The sequence below is a fragment of the Anomaloglossus baeobatrachus genome, chromosome 3 (assembly GCF_048569485.1).
Source record: "Anomaloglossus baeobatrachus isolate aAnoBae1 chromosome 3, aAnoBae1.hap1, whole genome shotgun sequence".
In the NCBI taxonomy this organism is placed as follows: domain Eukaryota; kingdom Metazoa; phylum Chordata; class Amphibia; order Anura; family Aromobatidae; genus Anomaloglossus; species Anomaloglossus baeobatrachus.
In genome coordinates this window covers 484807194-484825116 of record NC_134355.1, presented here as the reverse complement: position 1 = coordinate 484825116, position 17923 = coordinate 484807194, and the positions used below count along the sequence as shown (strand labels likewise).

The window sequence follows — 17923 nt, the reverse complement described above, 5'->3', positions numbered from 1 at the left end:
TATGCTTCAGCAACGGTAGTCCGCTCCCCGGCTTTATGTGTGTCGGGGAACCCATTTGCACGCAGGCGCTGGCCCGTGGGATTTCTCTGCCTGTGCAGTGACTTTCTATCCCCCTCGGTGGGCTGTTGCCGTCTTTCGGGTCTTGGGACGGGAAAGGACCTAAGGTCCAGACCACAATCAGTGAATTTGACGTGGTGCAGTGGCTTCTGGACCTCGTTCTGGGTCTGAGTACCCTTCCTGGTGCTCCAGTTTCCAGTTGGTTCCCCGGTTCGGTACCGGCGGGCCACTACCCTGTCCCGGTCCCTTTCGGTTCCACAAGCCGTCTTCCCGGCTCCTGCAGGCGGCAACCACCGTCTGCCTCCTGGTCACAGGGTATCTGGGCTCCTACCTAGATCCCTGACAGACGTTGACACACTGCTACTGCTCTCCTCTCCTCCCTAACTTCATCTGCCTCTGTTTTTCCCGCCTCAGGCTATCCGAACTCCTCGGAGGGCGTGGCCAACCGCCTGACTCTGCCCCCTGGTGTGAACGTCAAGACCTGAGAGGGGTGACTCAGGGTTTTTAGGTTGGCTGGTTACACCTTTTTAGGGGCTGGTGTTTGTGCAGGGGGTCTACCTGTGACTGCCTGGCTAGTCCAGGGCGTCACACCTACACGTTGGGAATCCGACCATGACATATAGGTACGTCAAATGTCATCAGGGGATTAAAAAAACAAAACGTTTTAGTCCAATCTGTAAGCACTATGTCTATTACATCATGTGACCAGTTCAACATAAAAAAATAGTGAATGGTCCTCTTTAAAGTGAGAACTTCATGTGAATACAGACATTTAGTCTTAAATCTTTATCTGTTGTAGTAACAAGAATTAGGAATTTTAAGGGTTACATATAATGACGTACATTTTTGTCTGCTTTCCTTCATTTGCATCTATTTCTCAAATTACTCAGGAATGTGTTTAAGACTTTATTCCAGACTCCTAGATTCTTGGTGAGGATGAATTACCCCACACAGCTCTGAGATGATGGAACACAGTCTCTTAGAGAAAAAGGAACTGACACAAAAATTTGTCACATGTCCCCGGGGTTAATAGTATTCCTATCCCTATACAAGCTTGTTTATTTGGAGGCCATGTCGTAGCAGATCCGGAAACAATTAAACGCGCAGCAGGTTGGGCTGACACATGTAAACAATGGATTTGTGTCCTGACTACAGTTTCTAAGAAACAAAAGTTTACAGAAAGTGCTTGGAAAACACCATTCGTTCCAGCCTGCCTGACAGTGAAAAGGAGCACTTTATGGAAAATGACGAGCCTCTATCAGATTTCTGGAGGAATCCTGACCGCATTTGGCACCCTGAGCATTATTTCAGGGGTTATAGCATTTTTTCCTGTCTTTGGCTACAATCCATTGTTTATTGGTTGGAATATACGGATTGCTTGTCCTATCTGGAATGGAGCACTGGTAAGAGAATAAAGGCAGACTCTGGGTTTTATCGCATGTATTATTTTGGCTAGGTTCACAATAGTAGGTTTTATTGGACTGAAATTTTATTATCATAGGTCAAAATTAATTTATTTGCTTCTTGTTCTTTATATAGATAGCATCAACATAGTCTACAGCAGAGTACAGCGAATGACACATAGTATGGGAAACTCGGAAAGGTTTATCAATAGCGTCATAGCATGTGTCCGAACATGTCAGATGGTGCAAATTATATCATACCGTACTAGCTGTAGTATCCGGCGTTGCCCAGGATAGTAACTAAGTGTCTCTCTATCTCTCTCCTACTCTCCCTCTCTCCCACTCTCTCACTCTTCCTCTATGTCTGTCTCACTCTCTATCAGTTTCTTGGTCTCTATTTGTCTCTCTTTCTCCCTGTCTGCCTGTCTCTCTCTGTCTGTCTGTTTCTCTGTTTCTCTGTCTGTCTGTCTCTCTCTGTCTGTCTGTTTCTCTATCTCTGTCTGTCTCTCTCTGTCTGTCTCTGTCTGTTTCTTTGTATCTCTGTCTGTGTGTCTCTCTCTCTGTCTATCTGTCTGTCTCTCTGTTTATCTCTGTATGTCTGTCTCTCTGTTTCTCTCTGTCTGCCTCTATGTCTCTCTCTCTCTCTCTCTGTCTGTCCACAGAAATCATATTAACTGACACATAAGCTGTCTTACACTAAGAATGTCCTTCGTTGCCTATAGCAACCAATCAGAGCTCCTATTAATGACCTATAGCTCCCAGCTCCATTGACTTTAATGTAAGCACATTTTTTGGCAAATAACTGTAAAGCACGGGGTTAAATTTTCCCCTCAATACATAGTCTATGACATTCCCTGAGTCAAATGAGGTGACCGTGCAAAAGTTTATGATTGCAATTGTGAAAGTGAAGCGGACTTACACAGACACACACACACACAAACACTGTACGTACACACTCACACACACACACACACATACACACACACACACACATACACACACTCAGCTTTATAGATTAGATTTTTTTGATACAGTATGATAAATTGGCACCCACTAGTTGTGTTACACCACATGTAATTATTTAATAATTTTGCCTTATTTTAGAACTGCTATTAGTCAAAGACCCTTTTCACGACGGTCGTAGTTATTGTAAAAGATGTCTACAACGCATTCTGAATTTGTCATATGCCCTCCATGGACATTAATGTGGCTCGGTTTGCTCAGCAATGGATGGACAATTCACAATATTGGGGAATAATTACTGATGGTAGTACGGTATATCGTACGAGCAATGTCTTCCCCAGTGTAGTGTGCAACAGATTTATCAACACAGCATAATTAAAAATGGCTCAAAAATGCTAATTGCACAATTAAATTTGTCACTCCCCTGTAAAATGAGTCTCTGCTCCTTTTTCAGATATATTTGCATGTGTCCGACAAAGCGGTACATAGGGTTATGCCCTAAAGATTGATACATCAATATGTAAAGCAGAGAAGTACTTTTTTCATCAATGCTTTGTTTGCTGTTTGATGGATAACACATACAGTAGTTATTGAATTATGCCAAGTGTTAATAAAAATCCTTTTCAGTGTGACTGACCAGAACTGGAATATTGACAATAATATCCATACACAATGGATTTATTGTTTCTAAAAACAATAGAAAAATATTGACTGACTAAGATATTCCTTTGATTTTCTGACCATTACTATAAAATCAGCTGAGATTCCCCCTTGGATGTTAGTGGTAACGGTCACAGTCAGTTTGGTGCCCATCCAGGTATAAGTACATGGCAACATCCACTAGGGGGAGCTTTGATCCACTAAACTGATCAGTTTTTCATTTAGCCATAAAGAATATTTTTTGCCTTTGTTTCATTAGTGTTAATATCCTTATTTTCAGTTGTATGTGTTTTATGAAGATTCACATTTAGAATTAATTGGGAATATAAGACACCTAATATAAATAGTTACCTGCATTCAGTTCTGAAAATGAGGCTGATTATTCCACTCATATCACGAAAGACTCTGTTTAACCAATTGTTAATCATTTCCATTCTTGAACTTCTATGTATGCTTTTCTGGAACAGAGAATTTGTTTTGTCCATATTTAATGTCATTTTGGGACAGCAGAAGAATCTGTTTCTCTCTTAGGGATGAAATCTACAATGCTAAAAAGGTTCGGATTTTGCATTTCTAAGTATATTATAGCGTTCAGAAGACAATATGTATTCGAGTGTGAATGTTACTAGACATAAACATACAATATATACAATTGACATACTTATACAAAATACAGTGATTTGAAAAAGTTTTCATACCCTGTAAACTTTTCCACACTTTTTCACATTACACCCACAAACGTAAATGTGTTTTATTGGAACTTTATGTGATATAAGAACACTAAGTAGAACGTATTTGTGCGCTAAATATTTTAAATATATAAATCTGAAAATTGTGACGAGCATTCATATTCGGCCCCCCCAAAGTAAATAGTTTGTTTGGACCACCTTTCACTGAATTACTGCAGTCTATTGCAGTCTCTAACATATTTTCCTCCAGGATTGCCCTTCATTTATCTCCATCCATTTTCCCATCAACTCTGATAAGTTGCCGTCTCCCTGCTGAAGAAAAGCATCCACCACTACCATGTATGATGGGGATATTCTTTTCAGGGTGATGTGATGAGTGTTTGTTTTCCGTTACACATAGTACTTTTGCATTTAGCCTAAAATGTTCTACTTTGGTCTCATCTGACCAGAGCACTCACTTCCACAAGGCATGTAGTGGACAAAGCCAGCATGGGGAAAGAGGTGTTCTGGTCAGATGAGACCAAAGTAGAACTTTTTAGGCTATATGCAAAACACTATGTGTGGTGGAAAACAAACACTGCAGATCACCCTGAAAACACCATCCCCACTGTCAAACATGGTGGTGGCAGCATAATGCTGTGGGGATACTTTTCTTCAGCAGATACAGGGAAGCTGGTCAGAGGTGGTGGGAAGATGGATAGATCTAAATACAAGGCAATCCTGGATGAAAACCTGATCAGAGGCTGCAAAATACTTGATACTGAGGTTTACCTTCCAGTAGGACAACGATCCTAAACATACTACCAGAGCTACAATGGAATGGTTTAGATCAAAGGATATTCATATGTGTAAGTAGCCAAGTCAATTTTGAGACCTAAATTCCATTGAGAATCTGCAGAATACTTGAATATTGCTATTCAAAGATGCGCTCCATCCAGTCTCACTGACCTACAGATGTTTTGCAAAGAAGAATGGGAAAAGAATTCAGCCTCTAGATGTGCAAAGCTGGTAGAGAGACATTACTCAGAAAAACTTGCAGCAGTAATTGCAGTAAAAGGTGGTCCTACAAAGTATCGACGGTTTTAATACAAATGTACATCACAATTTTCAAATTTATACTTTTAAAATATTAAGAAAACTATATATCATTTCCTTTACACTTCACAAATTTACACCCATATTACATAAAATCCCAATAAAATACATTTAGATTAGTGGGTGTACCGTGAAAACATGTGGAAAAGTTCACAAGATTTGAATACTTGTTCAAGGCACTGTATATAGGGTAGATGTCACATCAGAGTCTGGAATAGAGATGAGCCACCCCCCTGGCGTTCGAGTTCGGTTCAGTTCGTCGAACGGAAGCTCGACGAACCACTCGAACCCCATTGAAAACAATGGGAGGCAAACACAAACACATAAAAACACATTATACATGTACACATACAGTTAATAAACATTGCCATAACACTTACAGGTCCCCGAGATGCGTCTTGCACTCTGTCTCCCGCTGTTTTTCCTTCCGAGAATCACTGCGTCCTCCCGGTAACCAGCACTGATGATAGGACCTATCGTGACGTCAAAATAGCATGTGTCCAGTCACATGTCTATTATCTCATTGGCTACAAACTGGTCATATGGCTAGACGTCATGCTAGGTCCTGTCAGTGCATCTCTCCGGTACGCGGTGATCGTTCCAGCATCTCCGTGTACCGGCGAAATGCTCTGGCACATGGTCGGCTTCCTCGTACATGCATGTGGGTGCTCTTTACAGAGTCAGCCCACATGCAAGGACTACATGCCACAGCCGATGAATTGCGGCACCGGGAATCACGTGATTGGAGCACCGTTGCTATGGTAACCCGCCTGTCAGCAGTGACATCACCGCTTACAGTACGCAGCTTCTGCTCACTCACTGACTGATTGATTAGACTGCACGGACCAGCAGCATCTTCCTCCCATGCAGTGCTGTCTGATGTAGCAGAGCTGCATGGGTTGAAGGAGAAAGAAGACAGAAGAGCAGGATTGTGGAGGGCTGACAGGAAGTAATAAACATGGAGTCTCTAATGTGTCTGTGTATTTATTTCTATTAAAGTACTCTCTGTGGTGTCTTTTTTTTAACCCTTTATTGGAGATTCTTAATGGCCGGGTCAAACTTGCCTGACATTAAGAATTCCTGGCTTAATACTAGCTAGTAAAACAAAGCTAGTATTAACTCATTATTACCCAGCAAGCCACCTGGCTTCAGGGCTGCTGGAAGAGTTGGATACAGCGCCAGATGATGGCGCTTCTATGAAAGCGCCATTTTCTGGGGTGGCTGTGGACTGCAATCTGCAGCAGAGGCACCCAGAAAGCTCGGGCCAACCTGTGCTGCGGATTCCAATCTACAGCTGCCTAGTTGTACCTGGCTAGACACAAAAATGGGGCGAAGCCTATGTCGATTTTTTTTTTTAATTATTTCATGAAATTCATGAAATAATTAAAAAAAGGGCTTCCCTATTTGTTTAATTCCCATCCGGGTACAAATAGGTAGCTGGGGGTTGGGGGCAGCCGTACTTGCCTGCTGTACCTGGCTAGCATACAAAAATATGGCGAAGCCCATGTCATTTTTTTGGGGGGCAAAAAACTCCTGCATACAGTCCTGGATGGAGTATGCTGAGCCTTGTAGTTCTGCAGCTGCTGTCTGCTCTCCTGCATACACTAGTGAATGGAGCATGCTGAGCCTTGTCGTTCTGCAGCTGCTGTCTCCTCTCCTGCATACACTAGTAAATGGAGCATGCTGAGCCTTGTAGTTCTGCAACTGCTGTCTTCTCTCCTCCATACAGACAGACAGCAGACAGCAGCTGCAGAACTACAAGGCTCAGCATATTCCATTCAGGACTGTATGCAGGAGCTTTTGCCCCCCCAAAAAATTACGTGGGCTTCGCCATGTTTTTGTATGCTAGCCAGGTACAGCAGGCAGTTACGGGCTGCCTCCAACTCCCAGCTGCCTACTTGTACCTGGCTGCGAACCAAAAATACAGGGAAGCCTTTTTTTTAAAATTATTTTATGAATTTCATGAAATAATTAAAAACAAAAAAATGACGTGGGCTTCGCCCAATTTTTGTGTCCATCCAGGTACAACTAGGCACCTGGGGATTGGAATCCGCAACTCAGGGTGCCCAAGCTTTCTGGGCACCCCTGCTGAGAATTGCAATCCACAGCCACCCCAGAAAATGGCGCTTTCATAGAAGCGCCATCTTCTGGCGCTGTATCCAACTCTTCCAGCTGCCCTGGTGACAGGTGGCTCACTGGGTAATAATGGGGTGAGGGCTAGCTGTATATTATCAACTGGCCCTAAGCCCGAAATTCATGGTGTCACGCCAATATTAGACATGGCCACCATGAATTTCTAGTACAGATAAAAAAAAACACAACACAGAAAAATATTTTTATTAGAAATAAAACACAACACAATTAGTAACTCCATCTTTATTGAAATAAAGAACCCCCCTCCGCAGTAATCCTGGGTCAAGGGTCCCACGCCGTCCAATCCGGATCCAATATCATCTGATCGGTTTGCTGGAAGGCAAAGCGATCAGATGATGTGTCAGGTTCAAGGGCTGGAATCACATGACACAGCAGCTCGACTTATAGTGTCAGCTGATTCCGTCAGGTGACCGCATCAGCTGATCATCACCAGGTCTGAGAGAGAGAGAGAGAGAGAGAGAGGAAGAAGATAGAGAAGATAGAGAAAAAATAGAGAAAAGAGAGAGAAAAGAGAAGAGAGAGGGAGAGAGAAGAGAGAAGAGAGAGGAGAGAGAGAGAAGAGGGAGGGAGAGAGAGAGAAGAGAGAGAAGAGAGAGGGAAAAAGAGAAAAAGAAAGACTGAGAAAAAGAGAGAGAGAAAAAGAGAAAAAGAGAGAGAAAAAGAGAGAGAGAAAAAGAAAGAGAGGAGAGAGAGAGAGGGAGAGAGAAAGAGGGAAAAAGAGAGACTGAGAAAAAGAGAGAGAGAAAAAGAGAGAGAGAAAGAGAGAGAGAAAGAGAGAGAGAAAGAGAGAGAGAAAGAGAGAGAGAAAAAGAGAGAGAGAGAGAAGAGAGAGAGGGAAACAGAGAAAAGGAGAGACTGAGAGAGGAGAGAGAGAGAGGGAGAGAGGAGACAGAGAAAGAGAGAAAAAGAGAGAGAGAAAGAGAGAAAAAGAGAGAGAGGAGAGAGAGGGAGAGAGACAAAGAGAGAGAGAGAAAGAGAGCGAGAAAGAGAGAGAGAAAGAGAGAGAAAAAGAGAGAGAGAGAAGAGGGAGAGGGAAAAATAGAAAAAGAGACTGAGAAAAAGAGAGAGAAAAAGAGAGAGAGGAGAGAGAGAAAAAGAGAGAAAAAGAGAGAGAGAAAGAGAGAGAGAGAAAGATAGAGAGACAGAGGGAGAGAGAAAGAGAAAGAGAGAGAGAAAAAGAGAGAGAGAGAAAGAGAGAGAGAGCGCAATGCAGCCTCATTCCGTGAACTGAGGTGTGTCCCACGGCTCACAGCTGATGTCCGGCTCCTCCCCTCAGTGCATAAGTAAATTAAATTATAATTATAAATAAATTATAATTTAAAAATAAATTTAATTTTTTACCGGGATGGCCGGGACTTGAACTCGTGAACTAATGCTTCTTATACGGGAGCTCTATCCATTGAGCCACTGGCTCTAACGAGAAACAGGCAGATTTGGTAATCTTGATGTCTACATTGCAGAGTGAAGTCTGGTGACAGCGCGGCTCACTTCAGGTGCTACGTGGAGAGGACATGTCATCTTCATGTAGCAGAGCTGACAGTGTCGTGTGGATTACTTCGGACCTGGATTGTTGTATGGGATTTTAATAAAAAGGTAAATGAGGTGTTTTTTTGTCTTTTATTCCAAATAAAGGATTTTTCGTTGTGTGTGTTTCTTTACTTTCACTTACAGTTTAATCATGGAAGGTATCTCGGGGAGACGCCTAGCATAATTAACTCCTTATTACCCCGATTGCCACCGCACCAGGGCAATTCGGGATGAGCTGGGTAGAGTCCCGGGACTGCCGCATCTAATAGATGCGGCAATTCTGAACGGCTGCATGCTGATATTGTTAGGGTGGTGGGCTCCCCATAATGTGGTGCTCTCCATCCTGACAATACCAGCCTCCAGCCATGTGGCTTTATCCTGGCTGGTATCAAATATAGGGGGAACCGCATATTTTTTTTTTAATTTATTTATTTTACTGCACAATATAGAGCCGCCCGCCAGCGGCTGTGATTGGTTGCAGTGAGACAGCTGTCACTCATCGTGGGGGCGTGTCTGACTGCAACCAATCATGGGCGCCGGAGGTAAAGCACGGAATAACTAATTGAATTATGAAGCGGCAGCCATTTTCAAAAGAGGAAATGCCGCTGGAGATTTGTGACAGCCGTGCAGCGAGATGCCCGTGATCGGTGAGTAGGAAGGGATTGTGCTGGGGACGCAGGACGCATGCAGATACGAAAGGTGCGCACATACTTATTGTGAAAAAACACGCTTTTGGTGCTCGAACCGTTCTCGAACGTAACTCGAACTGCCGAACTTTTAGCAAATCGTTCGAGTTCGTCAAACGACTCGAACACCCCCCAAAATCACTCGAACATGAAATTGGCGAACCTCGAACATCGCTCATCTCTAGTCTTGAATTTCATTTTGCTTTTCAGTAGTGATGAGTGAACTCGCAGATATTCGGAATCAGCGGGACTAACCGGCTTTTAAAAAAATCAATTCCGGCCCGGCATATCTGGCTGCACGCCGATCCTCATATAAGTCTGTGGGGACCAGAATCCAGTCCAGTGGTAAAAGGGTAAAAGGAATAGGAGGATTAGAGCAAGCACGCTATACTTACCGAGTCTCTGGCATGGCTGTAACTGCTTCTGGGCCACTCATTCTTCTTATAGGGCTGCTCATTTACCTTCATGCATATACAGCTATTGAACTTCCCATGGGGGAGCGCAGTAGTGAACTCACAGGACCACAGAAGACTGTGGCAGCTGACCCCTAAGACGAACTCAGACAAAGCTTGAGGAAAGGACTTTAATGATTAGAGAGCAACCAGCGCCAAACAACACAGGGCCCTATGGTAGAGTCCAGAGTGCAGGTATAGTCTGCATAGGAAATAGTTTAAGTACCCGTAGGTATGGCCGAGTGGCAATGCACAGCAGCTACAACCTGAGCACCAGCGAAGTCTGGTCCAAAGTGGAGGTAGATGGCATCACTGAACCAGGCCTTGATCCAGTAGTAGGAAGGATGTTAACACAGGCGACTCAGTAAGGACCTCATCTGACGGTGCTTGATCCGATCCAGCAGGCTGAAGCGGAATTGTCACGACCAGACAGGCTTGGACTATGCTATGTGCTGGATCAGGAGACAGGCACAGCCAGCTATGAGTGGAGGCACAGAGATTAGGAACAGGAGCATGGTTAAACAACAAGGCAGGGGACAGGGAACTGACGAGAAGCAACACCACACTAAGGGATAGGAAGATGTTGCTCAGGCATCTCCCAGAAGGGAAGGATGCCTTACATGCCCAGGGCCTCTCCATGATAGGCCAGGAAGCACTTCCGGGTTAAGGCATACTGGCCCTTTAAATCCCTGCAAGATGCGGTGGGCGTCGCCTAAGGAAGGTCCTTGAAGATCTGTCCAGTGCACGCATGCTTCTGGAAGAACAGCCACAGGCGGAGAGCTGGAGGAAGGTCCAGAACAGCAATCTGGGTGAGTACCATGTATGGAAGGAAAGACAGCAGGATGGGCAGATCGCACGTATCCACTTGTTGGGCGCTGACCTTCCTGCCCAGTAGGGGTCGACCCTGTGGCTGGAAGCATAACAACTGCTTCCCCCGCCCACCAACAGATCAGACTTCTGTGATTGGTTGCAGTCAGACACACCCCCAGCCTATGAGACAGCGTCCCACTGCTTGCAATCAAAGACCCTGTCTGCGAGTCTATATCATGGCATAAAAATAAATAAATAAATTGACGCAGGATCCCCCTATATTATGATACCCAGCACAGATAAAGTATACGACTAAATGCTGCAGCCTCCAGTCGTGCACTTTTCTTGGCTGTGTATCAAAATAAGAGGAACTGTTTGCGGCTTTTTTTAAAAAAAATAAATAAATAAATAAAGTGTTAAATAAATCATTTTAAAAAACAATGTGTAGTTCCCCCCCCCCAATTTTGATGACCAGATATGATAAAGTCCGACAGCTGGGGGCTGGTATTCTCAGGCTGGGGAGACCCATGCTTTTTGGTGCTCTCCAGCCTAAAAATAGCAGCCTGCTGTCACCCAGAATTGACCCATCCACTAGATGTGACACTGACAATCCTGGAACTTTACCCAGCTCTTCCCGATAGACCCCCCATTACTAATCTGTAAATGAAAAGAAATAAACACAAACACTGAAAAAATCCTTTATTTGAAATAAAATACAAAAAAAACCTCTTTCACCCATATTAACCTCCAATATTCCCAGGTTCGATGTAAACCACACAAGGTCCCACAACAATTCCAACTCTGTAACATCTGAAGGCCACAGAACAAGGACCACCCACTGTGAGCTTCAGGCTAGATTGAGTCACGTGATGAGCAGTGACATCAATCAGGTTATTTGCCTTCACAGCTGGAGGTTCCTACCTGTGATCACAGGAAACCTGACCTCAGGTGACCTCAGTGACCTCACCTTTGCTGAGGTCGCTGAGTTTACAGACCTGCATCTCCTGGCAGAAAACCACAGGTTTTTTGCCAGGAGATGCAGATTTGGTGCTGAAATTTTTACACCATATTCCTGCACCCAAAATGTTGCCACCATTATGTTTCACAGTTGGGATGGTGTTCTTAGCCTTAAAAACGTCTCCATTTTTCATCCAAACATAACGATGGTCATTATGGCTAAACAGTTCAATATTAGTTTCGTCAGATCACAGGACATGTCTCCAGAAATTAAGGTCTCTGCTCCTGTGTGCATTTGCAAACATTAATCTAGCTCTTTTAGGTTTTTTTTTTGAGTAATATATTCTTCCTGGCAGAGTGGACTTTCAGCCAAAGATAATACAGTACTCGTTTCACTGTGGATAATGACACAGTCTTACCAGTCTCTGCCAGCATCCTCACAAGGTCTTTTGCTTTTGTTCTTGGGATGATATGCAAATGTCAGACCAAAGCACGTTCATCTTTGGTACACAGAACCTGTCTCCTTCCTGAGCGGTATGATGGCTGCACATTCCCATCTTGTTTGCACTTGCATATAATTGTTTGTACAAATGAACGAGGCACCTTGAGGTCTATGGAAATTTGTTACGTCACCACTGGAGTCCGCTCCAGCGACTTCTGCTCTGATCGCCAGGCGACGCCATGTTCCTGCCGTGGATGGTGCTGGTGATGGGAGAGGAGTCGATGCCAGCGGCACCGGTGGGTGCAGGCTCCGATCATCCACTGGGCTTGGTTATCTTGGGATCTGCTGTACCACTGGCTGACTGTGGGTGGCGTGTGTCTTCCAGCTGAAGTTGCCAACGTTCAGCTACAGCCAATGGGAAGATACCACACCCTTTTTAGTTCCCCTCCTGTCTGCTGACCTCTCCCAGAGATAGTTCTGATTTCCTGGCTCCTGGTCCGCCCTATTCTGTTTTGTGATTCCTGTGTGCTGACTTCTGCGTGTTTTTTGACTACCCTTCTGCCTGCTGTTTTTGTACCTCGCTGCCCGATCAGGATTTGACCTCTGCTACGTTTTCTGATTACGTCCTTGCCTGCCGATTCTGTCCCTGTTCTGCTATTCCTGGTTTGACCCTGCTTGACAACTACTCTCATCGGACTGCAGCCTTCCACAGGTAGTGATCTCCAGGGCCCTGTGTAATTCCAAATCCCTGTATAGGGGTTTCAGGGTTCTGGGGCTCCTGCTTCATGAGTGGCTTCCCTCTAGCCTGTCCATTACATCCCATCTGAGTCTGTTGATCCAGGCAGGCGTTACAAAATTGCACCCAATTATAAATCAGACTTGTGCAAGTCCACAATTCTCTTCCTGAGATCTTGGCTGATATCTTTTGACGTTTCCATGATGCTACACATACACAAAGAAGCAGTGTGTTTCAGGTGTGCATTAAAATACATTCACAGGTGTGTTTCTAACTCAGATGTTGCCAATAAACCTATTAAAAGCTTCCAAAGACATGACATCATCATATAGGCTGTCCCATAGTGTTTAAAGGCATAGTACTCTTAGTGTATATAAACTTTTGACTTTGCAGAAAGTAATATACATAAATGCCTTAAAACATTTTCACTCTTTCATTATTCTGGCATTTGGCAAGTATAAATAATTTTGGTAATCCTAATTGATGTAAAATAGGAAAGGTTTATTATGATCTCATGTCAGATAGTGAGAAAACGTGCATATAGGTCTTTTTAGTGCATGTAAACTTCTTGTTTCATCTGTATATACAGTTAGAAGCAAAAAGATAACAATGTTTTGAACTTTTGACTTTCAGGATCCATATCTCACCATCCACTATATCTTTGAAAGTGAACATTACCTTCATTTTAAAGACAGTCATCTTGGCTATCTCATACATAAATTTGACTTGCAACTACTAAGCATATGAAAATAGTACAAAATGTAATATCGGTCAAAATATATGTAGTTGATTAGATATCTTAAGATATTTCACCGTTGTGACTAGACCTATGTACAAAATCACAATATATACATCTATTGTTGTTATAAAAACATACAAAGTGTGATAATCTATATATATAATTGCCTTATTCTGTCTGTCTGTCTGTCTGTCTGTCTATCTGTCTGTCTGTCTGTCATGCTCCGAAATTGTGTCCTTACGGTGACACAAAGCTGATTGGCCGCTGGGCTCGCCATGGCCCCGCCCCCCCACACGGATTGGCCTCTCGCCCCGGCTCTCTGCAGGCCCCGCCCCCCTCACGCAATGCACGCTCGCTCTGGCCCAACTGACACGGAGCCCCGATTCCCAGGTGAGTACACACACACATCAGATCACACTGACTCTCACACTCACTCTCACACACATCTCACACATCACAACATCCTGGGATATCGCTTGCTTCTACACCGGCTCCGTCAGGATCCCGGCAGCGCCAGACATAACCTTGCGATGCTGGGATCTTGACGGAGGCCGTGAACGCTGGTAACCATTATACACATCGGGTAACTAAGGTCCCTTAGTTACCCGATGTGTATCATAGTTACCAGTGTACACCGGCTCCCACTCACTCTCATACACACCTCACACACACATCACATCGCATCCACACATCAAGGTCCTGCAGCTGCGGAACATACACACACATAACAGCACACACACATACACACAAATCAGATCACACTCACACACACCTCACACATCACATCGCATCCAAATACTCACAACATCCTGGGATATCGCTTGCTTCTCGGCCTCGATACTGTGCTGTTGTGAGCTTCCAGGACCTGCCGGGGGATCACATGGCCAGAAGCATGTGATATCCCCGGATGTTGTGAGTATCAGCGCGTATGTGCAATATCGTCAGTGTCTGTGTGTCTTTGTGTGTGAGTGTATGCGATCGGGTGTGTGTGAGTGTATGCGATCGGGTGTGTGTGAGTGTATGCGATCGGGTGTGTGTGAGTGTATGCGATCGGGTGGGTGTGAGTGTATGCGATCGGGTGGGTGTGTGTGGGTGTGTGTGAGTGTATGCGATCGGATCTGTGAGTGTCGGCAGAGGAGCACGGCGTGCTGGAGGAGGCTGAGAGGAGAGAGGCTGATCCTGGGGAAGGCTGGGATATGGAGGCTGGGGACAGAGAGGCTGATGCTGGGGACAGAGAGGCTGATGCTGGGAGGAGAGAGGCTGATGCTGCAGGTAGAGAGGCTGATGCTGGCGCAGCATGGCGGATGGAGCACGTTTGGGAGTGCGCAGCATGGCGGATGGAGCACCTTTGGGAGTGCGCAGCATGGCGGATGGAGCACGTTTGGGAGTGCGCAGCATGGCGGATGGAGCACCTTTGGGAGTGCGCAGCATGGCGGATGGAGCACGTTTGGCAGTGCGCAGCATGGCGGATGGAGCACGTTTGGGAGTGCGCAGCATGGCGGATGGAGCACGTTTGGGAGTGCGCAGCATGGCGGATGGAGCACGTTTGGGAGTGCGCAGCATGGCGGATGGAGCACGTTTGGAAATGCGCAGCTTGGCGGATGGAGCACGTTTGGGAGTGCGCAGCATGGGGGATGCAGCACGATGGGGAGTGCGGAGTATGGCGGATGGAGCACGTTTGGGAGTGCGCAGCATGGGGGATGCAGCACGATGGGGAGTGCGGAGTATGGCGGATGGAGCACGTTTGGGAGTGCGCAGCATGGCGGATGGACCACGTTTGGGAGTGCGCAGCATGGCGGATGGAGCACGTTTGGGAGTGCGCAGCATGGGAGATGGAGCACGATGGGGAGTGCGCAGCATGGCGGATGGAGCACGTTTGGGAGTGCGCAGCATGGCGAATAGAGCACGTTTGGGAGTGCGCAGCATGGCGAATGGAGCACGTTTGGGAGTGCGCAGGATGGGAGATGGAGCACGATGGGGGGTGCGCAGCATAGGGGATGGAGCACGTTTGGGAGTGCGCAGCATGGCGGATGGAGCACGTTTGGGAGTGCGCAGCATGGGGGATGCAGCACGATGGGGAGTGCGGAGTATGGCGGATGGAGCACGTTTGGGAGTGCGCAGCATGGCGGATGGACCACGTTTGGGAGTGCGCAGCATGGCTGATGGAGCACGTTTCGGAGTGCGCACCATGGGAGATGGAGCACGATGGGGGGTGCGCAGCATAGGGGATGGAGCACGATGGGGAGTGCGCTGCATGGGGGATGGAGCACGATAGGGTGTGCGGAGTATGGCGGATGGAGCACGTTTGGGACTGCTCAGCATGGCGGATGGAGCACGTTTGGGAGTGCGCAGCATGGCGGATGGAGCACGTTTGGGAGTGCGCAGCATGGGAGATGGAGCACGATGGGGAGTGCGCAGCATGGCGGATGGAGCACGTTTGGGAGTGCGCAGCATGGGGGATGGAGCACGATAGGGAGTGCGCAGCATGGCGGATGGAGCACGTTTGGGAGTGCGCAGCATGGCGGATGGAGCACGTTTGGGAGTGCGCAGCATAGCGGATGGAGCACGTTTGGGAGTGCGCAGGATGGGAGATGGAGCACGATGGGGGGTGCGCAGCATACGGGATGGAGCACGATGGGGAGTGCGCTGCATGGGGGATGGAGCACGATGGGAAGTGCACACCTCCCCCCAACACACACACACACATACGCGCGTGCGCGCACTGCACAACACACCACACCACACACACACACTGGGAACCACAAACAACTGCCCTACACAGACACCCACACACACAGACAACGCTGCACACACAAATATATGCACATACCGCACAACACGCACATTGCACAAAACATACCTCCCCCCAAAACACACCACACACACACAAACTGCGCAACACACACACAACGCTACAGACACACAGCGCTCCACAAACAACGCAACACACAAACAACACCGCTCTCACCCCCCATCACACCCAGACAACACCCAGAACATGTACAGCGCCTACACAAACACTTGGTAACTACACACAACAACATCTATATATATATATATATATATATATATATATATAGATATATATATATATATATATATATAACAAAAATCATACATGAACTACACAATACGTAAATTCTAGAATACCCGATGCGTAGAATCGGGCCACCTTCTAGTAAATACATAATCTGCATAATGCTCACAAAGAAACACTCCATATTGTAAATATTATATATCACTTATTGTTATTGTCAATAGAGCAATAATGGACAGGATCACTAGGAGGAGAAACATTTGTACTGGGTTAGCATGCCTAGTACTTGCTGTGAAGAAGAGGAAAATAATATTCAGTCTAGAACAAGTGTTCAAGCAATTCAAGATCCTCAAAAATCGCAGCCAAGCAATGTCAAAGGTACGGGTGCTATGGAATGAACTATTAACTCCATACATCAGTTTAGTTCCAGAAAATTCTTTAGCAGAAAAGGAGTAGTCACATATTATAGTTACCAGATCATGTGGAAATTGCAGTATGCCCTGACATGTGTTTCGCAATAGTGCTTCTTCGGAAGAGGTCTGATGATTTTCTGCTATAGAATTCCCTGGAACTAAACTGATGTATGGACTTTAATAGTTCATTCCATAGCACCTGTACCTTAGTTTGCCATCTATTGGCTGTGAATTTTGAGGATCTTGAATTGCTTGAACATTTGATCTAGATTGATATATAGTAGTTATGATATGGAGTGACTCTTTGTGAGCATTATGCACTTTATCTATTTATTATCACACTCGGTATGTCTTTATAACAACAACAGATTTTATATATACTGTGTGTGTGTGTGTGCGTGTGTGTGTGTGTGTGTGTATATATATATACCTATACTCAGAATATATATATATATATATATATATATATATATATATATATATATTCTGAGTATAGGTCTAGTCACAATGGTGAAATATTTAGATATCTAATAAACTATATACTGTATTTTTCGGACTATAAGATTCACCGGACCATAAGACGCACCCTGGTTTTAGAGGAGGAAAATAGGAAAATAAAATTTTAACAAAAAATGTGGTCATGACACACTATTATGGGGCGAGGATCTGCTGCTGACACTATGATGGGGGTAATGTCCCCAAATTCTCTACTAATGTACCCCATCCTGGTAATGATCCTCCTGCATTATATATGATCCCTATCCTTGTATATACTATATATCCTTCATCCTGGTATAGCCCCAATCCTGCTATATACTGCCATCCTGATAAATACCCCCATCCTGATAAATACCCCCATCCTGATAAATACCACCATCCTGATAAATACCCCCATCCTGGTATAGCCCCCATCCTGTTATATACCCCCATCCTGATAAATACTCCATCCTGATAAATACCCCCATCCTGCTATTTACCCCCATCCTGCTATTTACCCCCATCCTGCTATTTACCCCATCCTGCTAAATATCCCATCCTGATAAATACCCCCATCCTGCTATATACCCCCATCCTGCTATATAGCCCCACCCTGGTATATACCC

The 17923-nt window shown here is 45.3% G+C and overlaps 1 protein-coding gene across 1 annotated transcript in view; it reads left to right on the top strand.

The window, feature by feature from the left end:
* Positions 1–1218: 1218 nt before the first annotated feature.
* TMEM212 (transmembrane protein 212) overlaps positions 1219–17923 on the top strand; it is a 45076-nt gene continuing 28371 nt past the window's right edge. Inside the window, exon 1 of the mRNA XM_075338553.1 lies at positions 1219–1460. Within this exon, the coding sequence (XP_075194668.1) occupies positions 1302–1460 (159 nt within the window). The 5' untranslated portion in view covers positions 1219–1301. The remainder of the gene's footprint in view (positions 1461–17923) is intronic.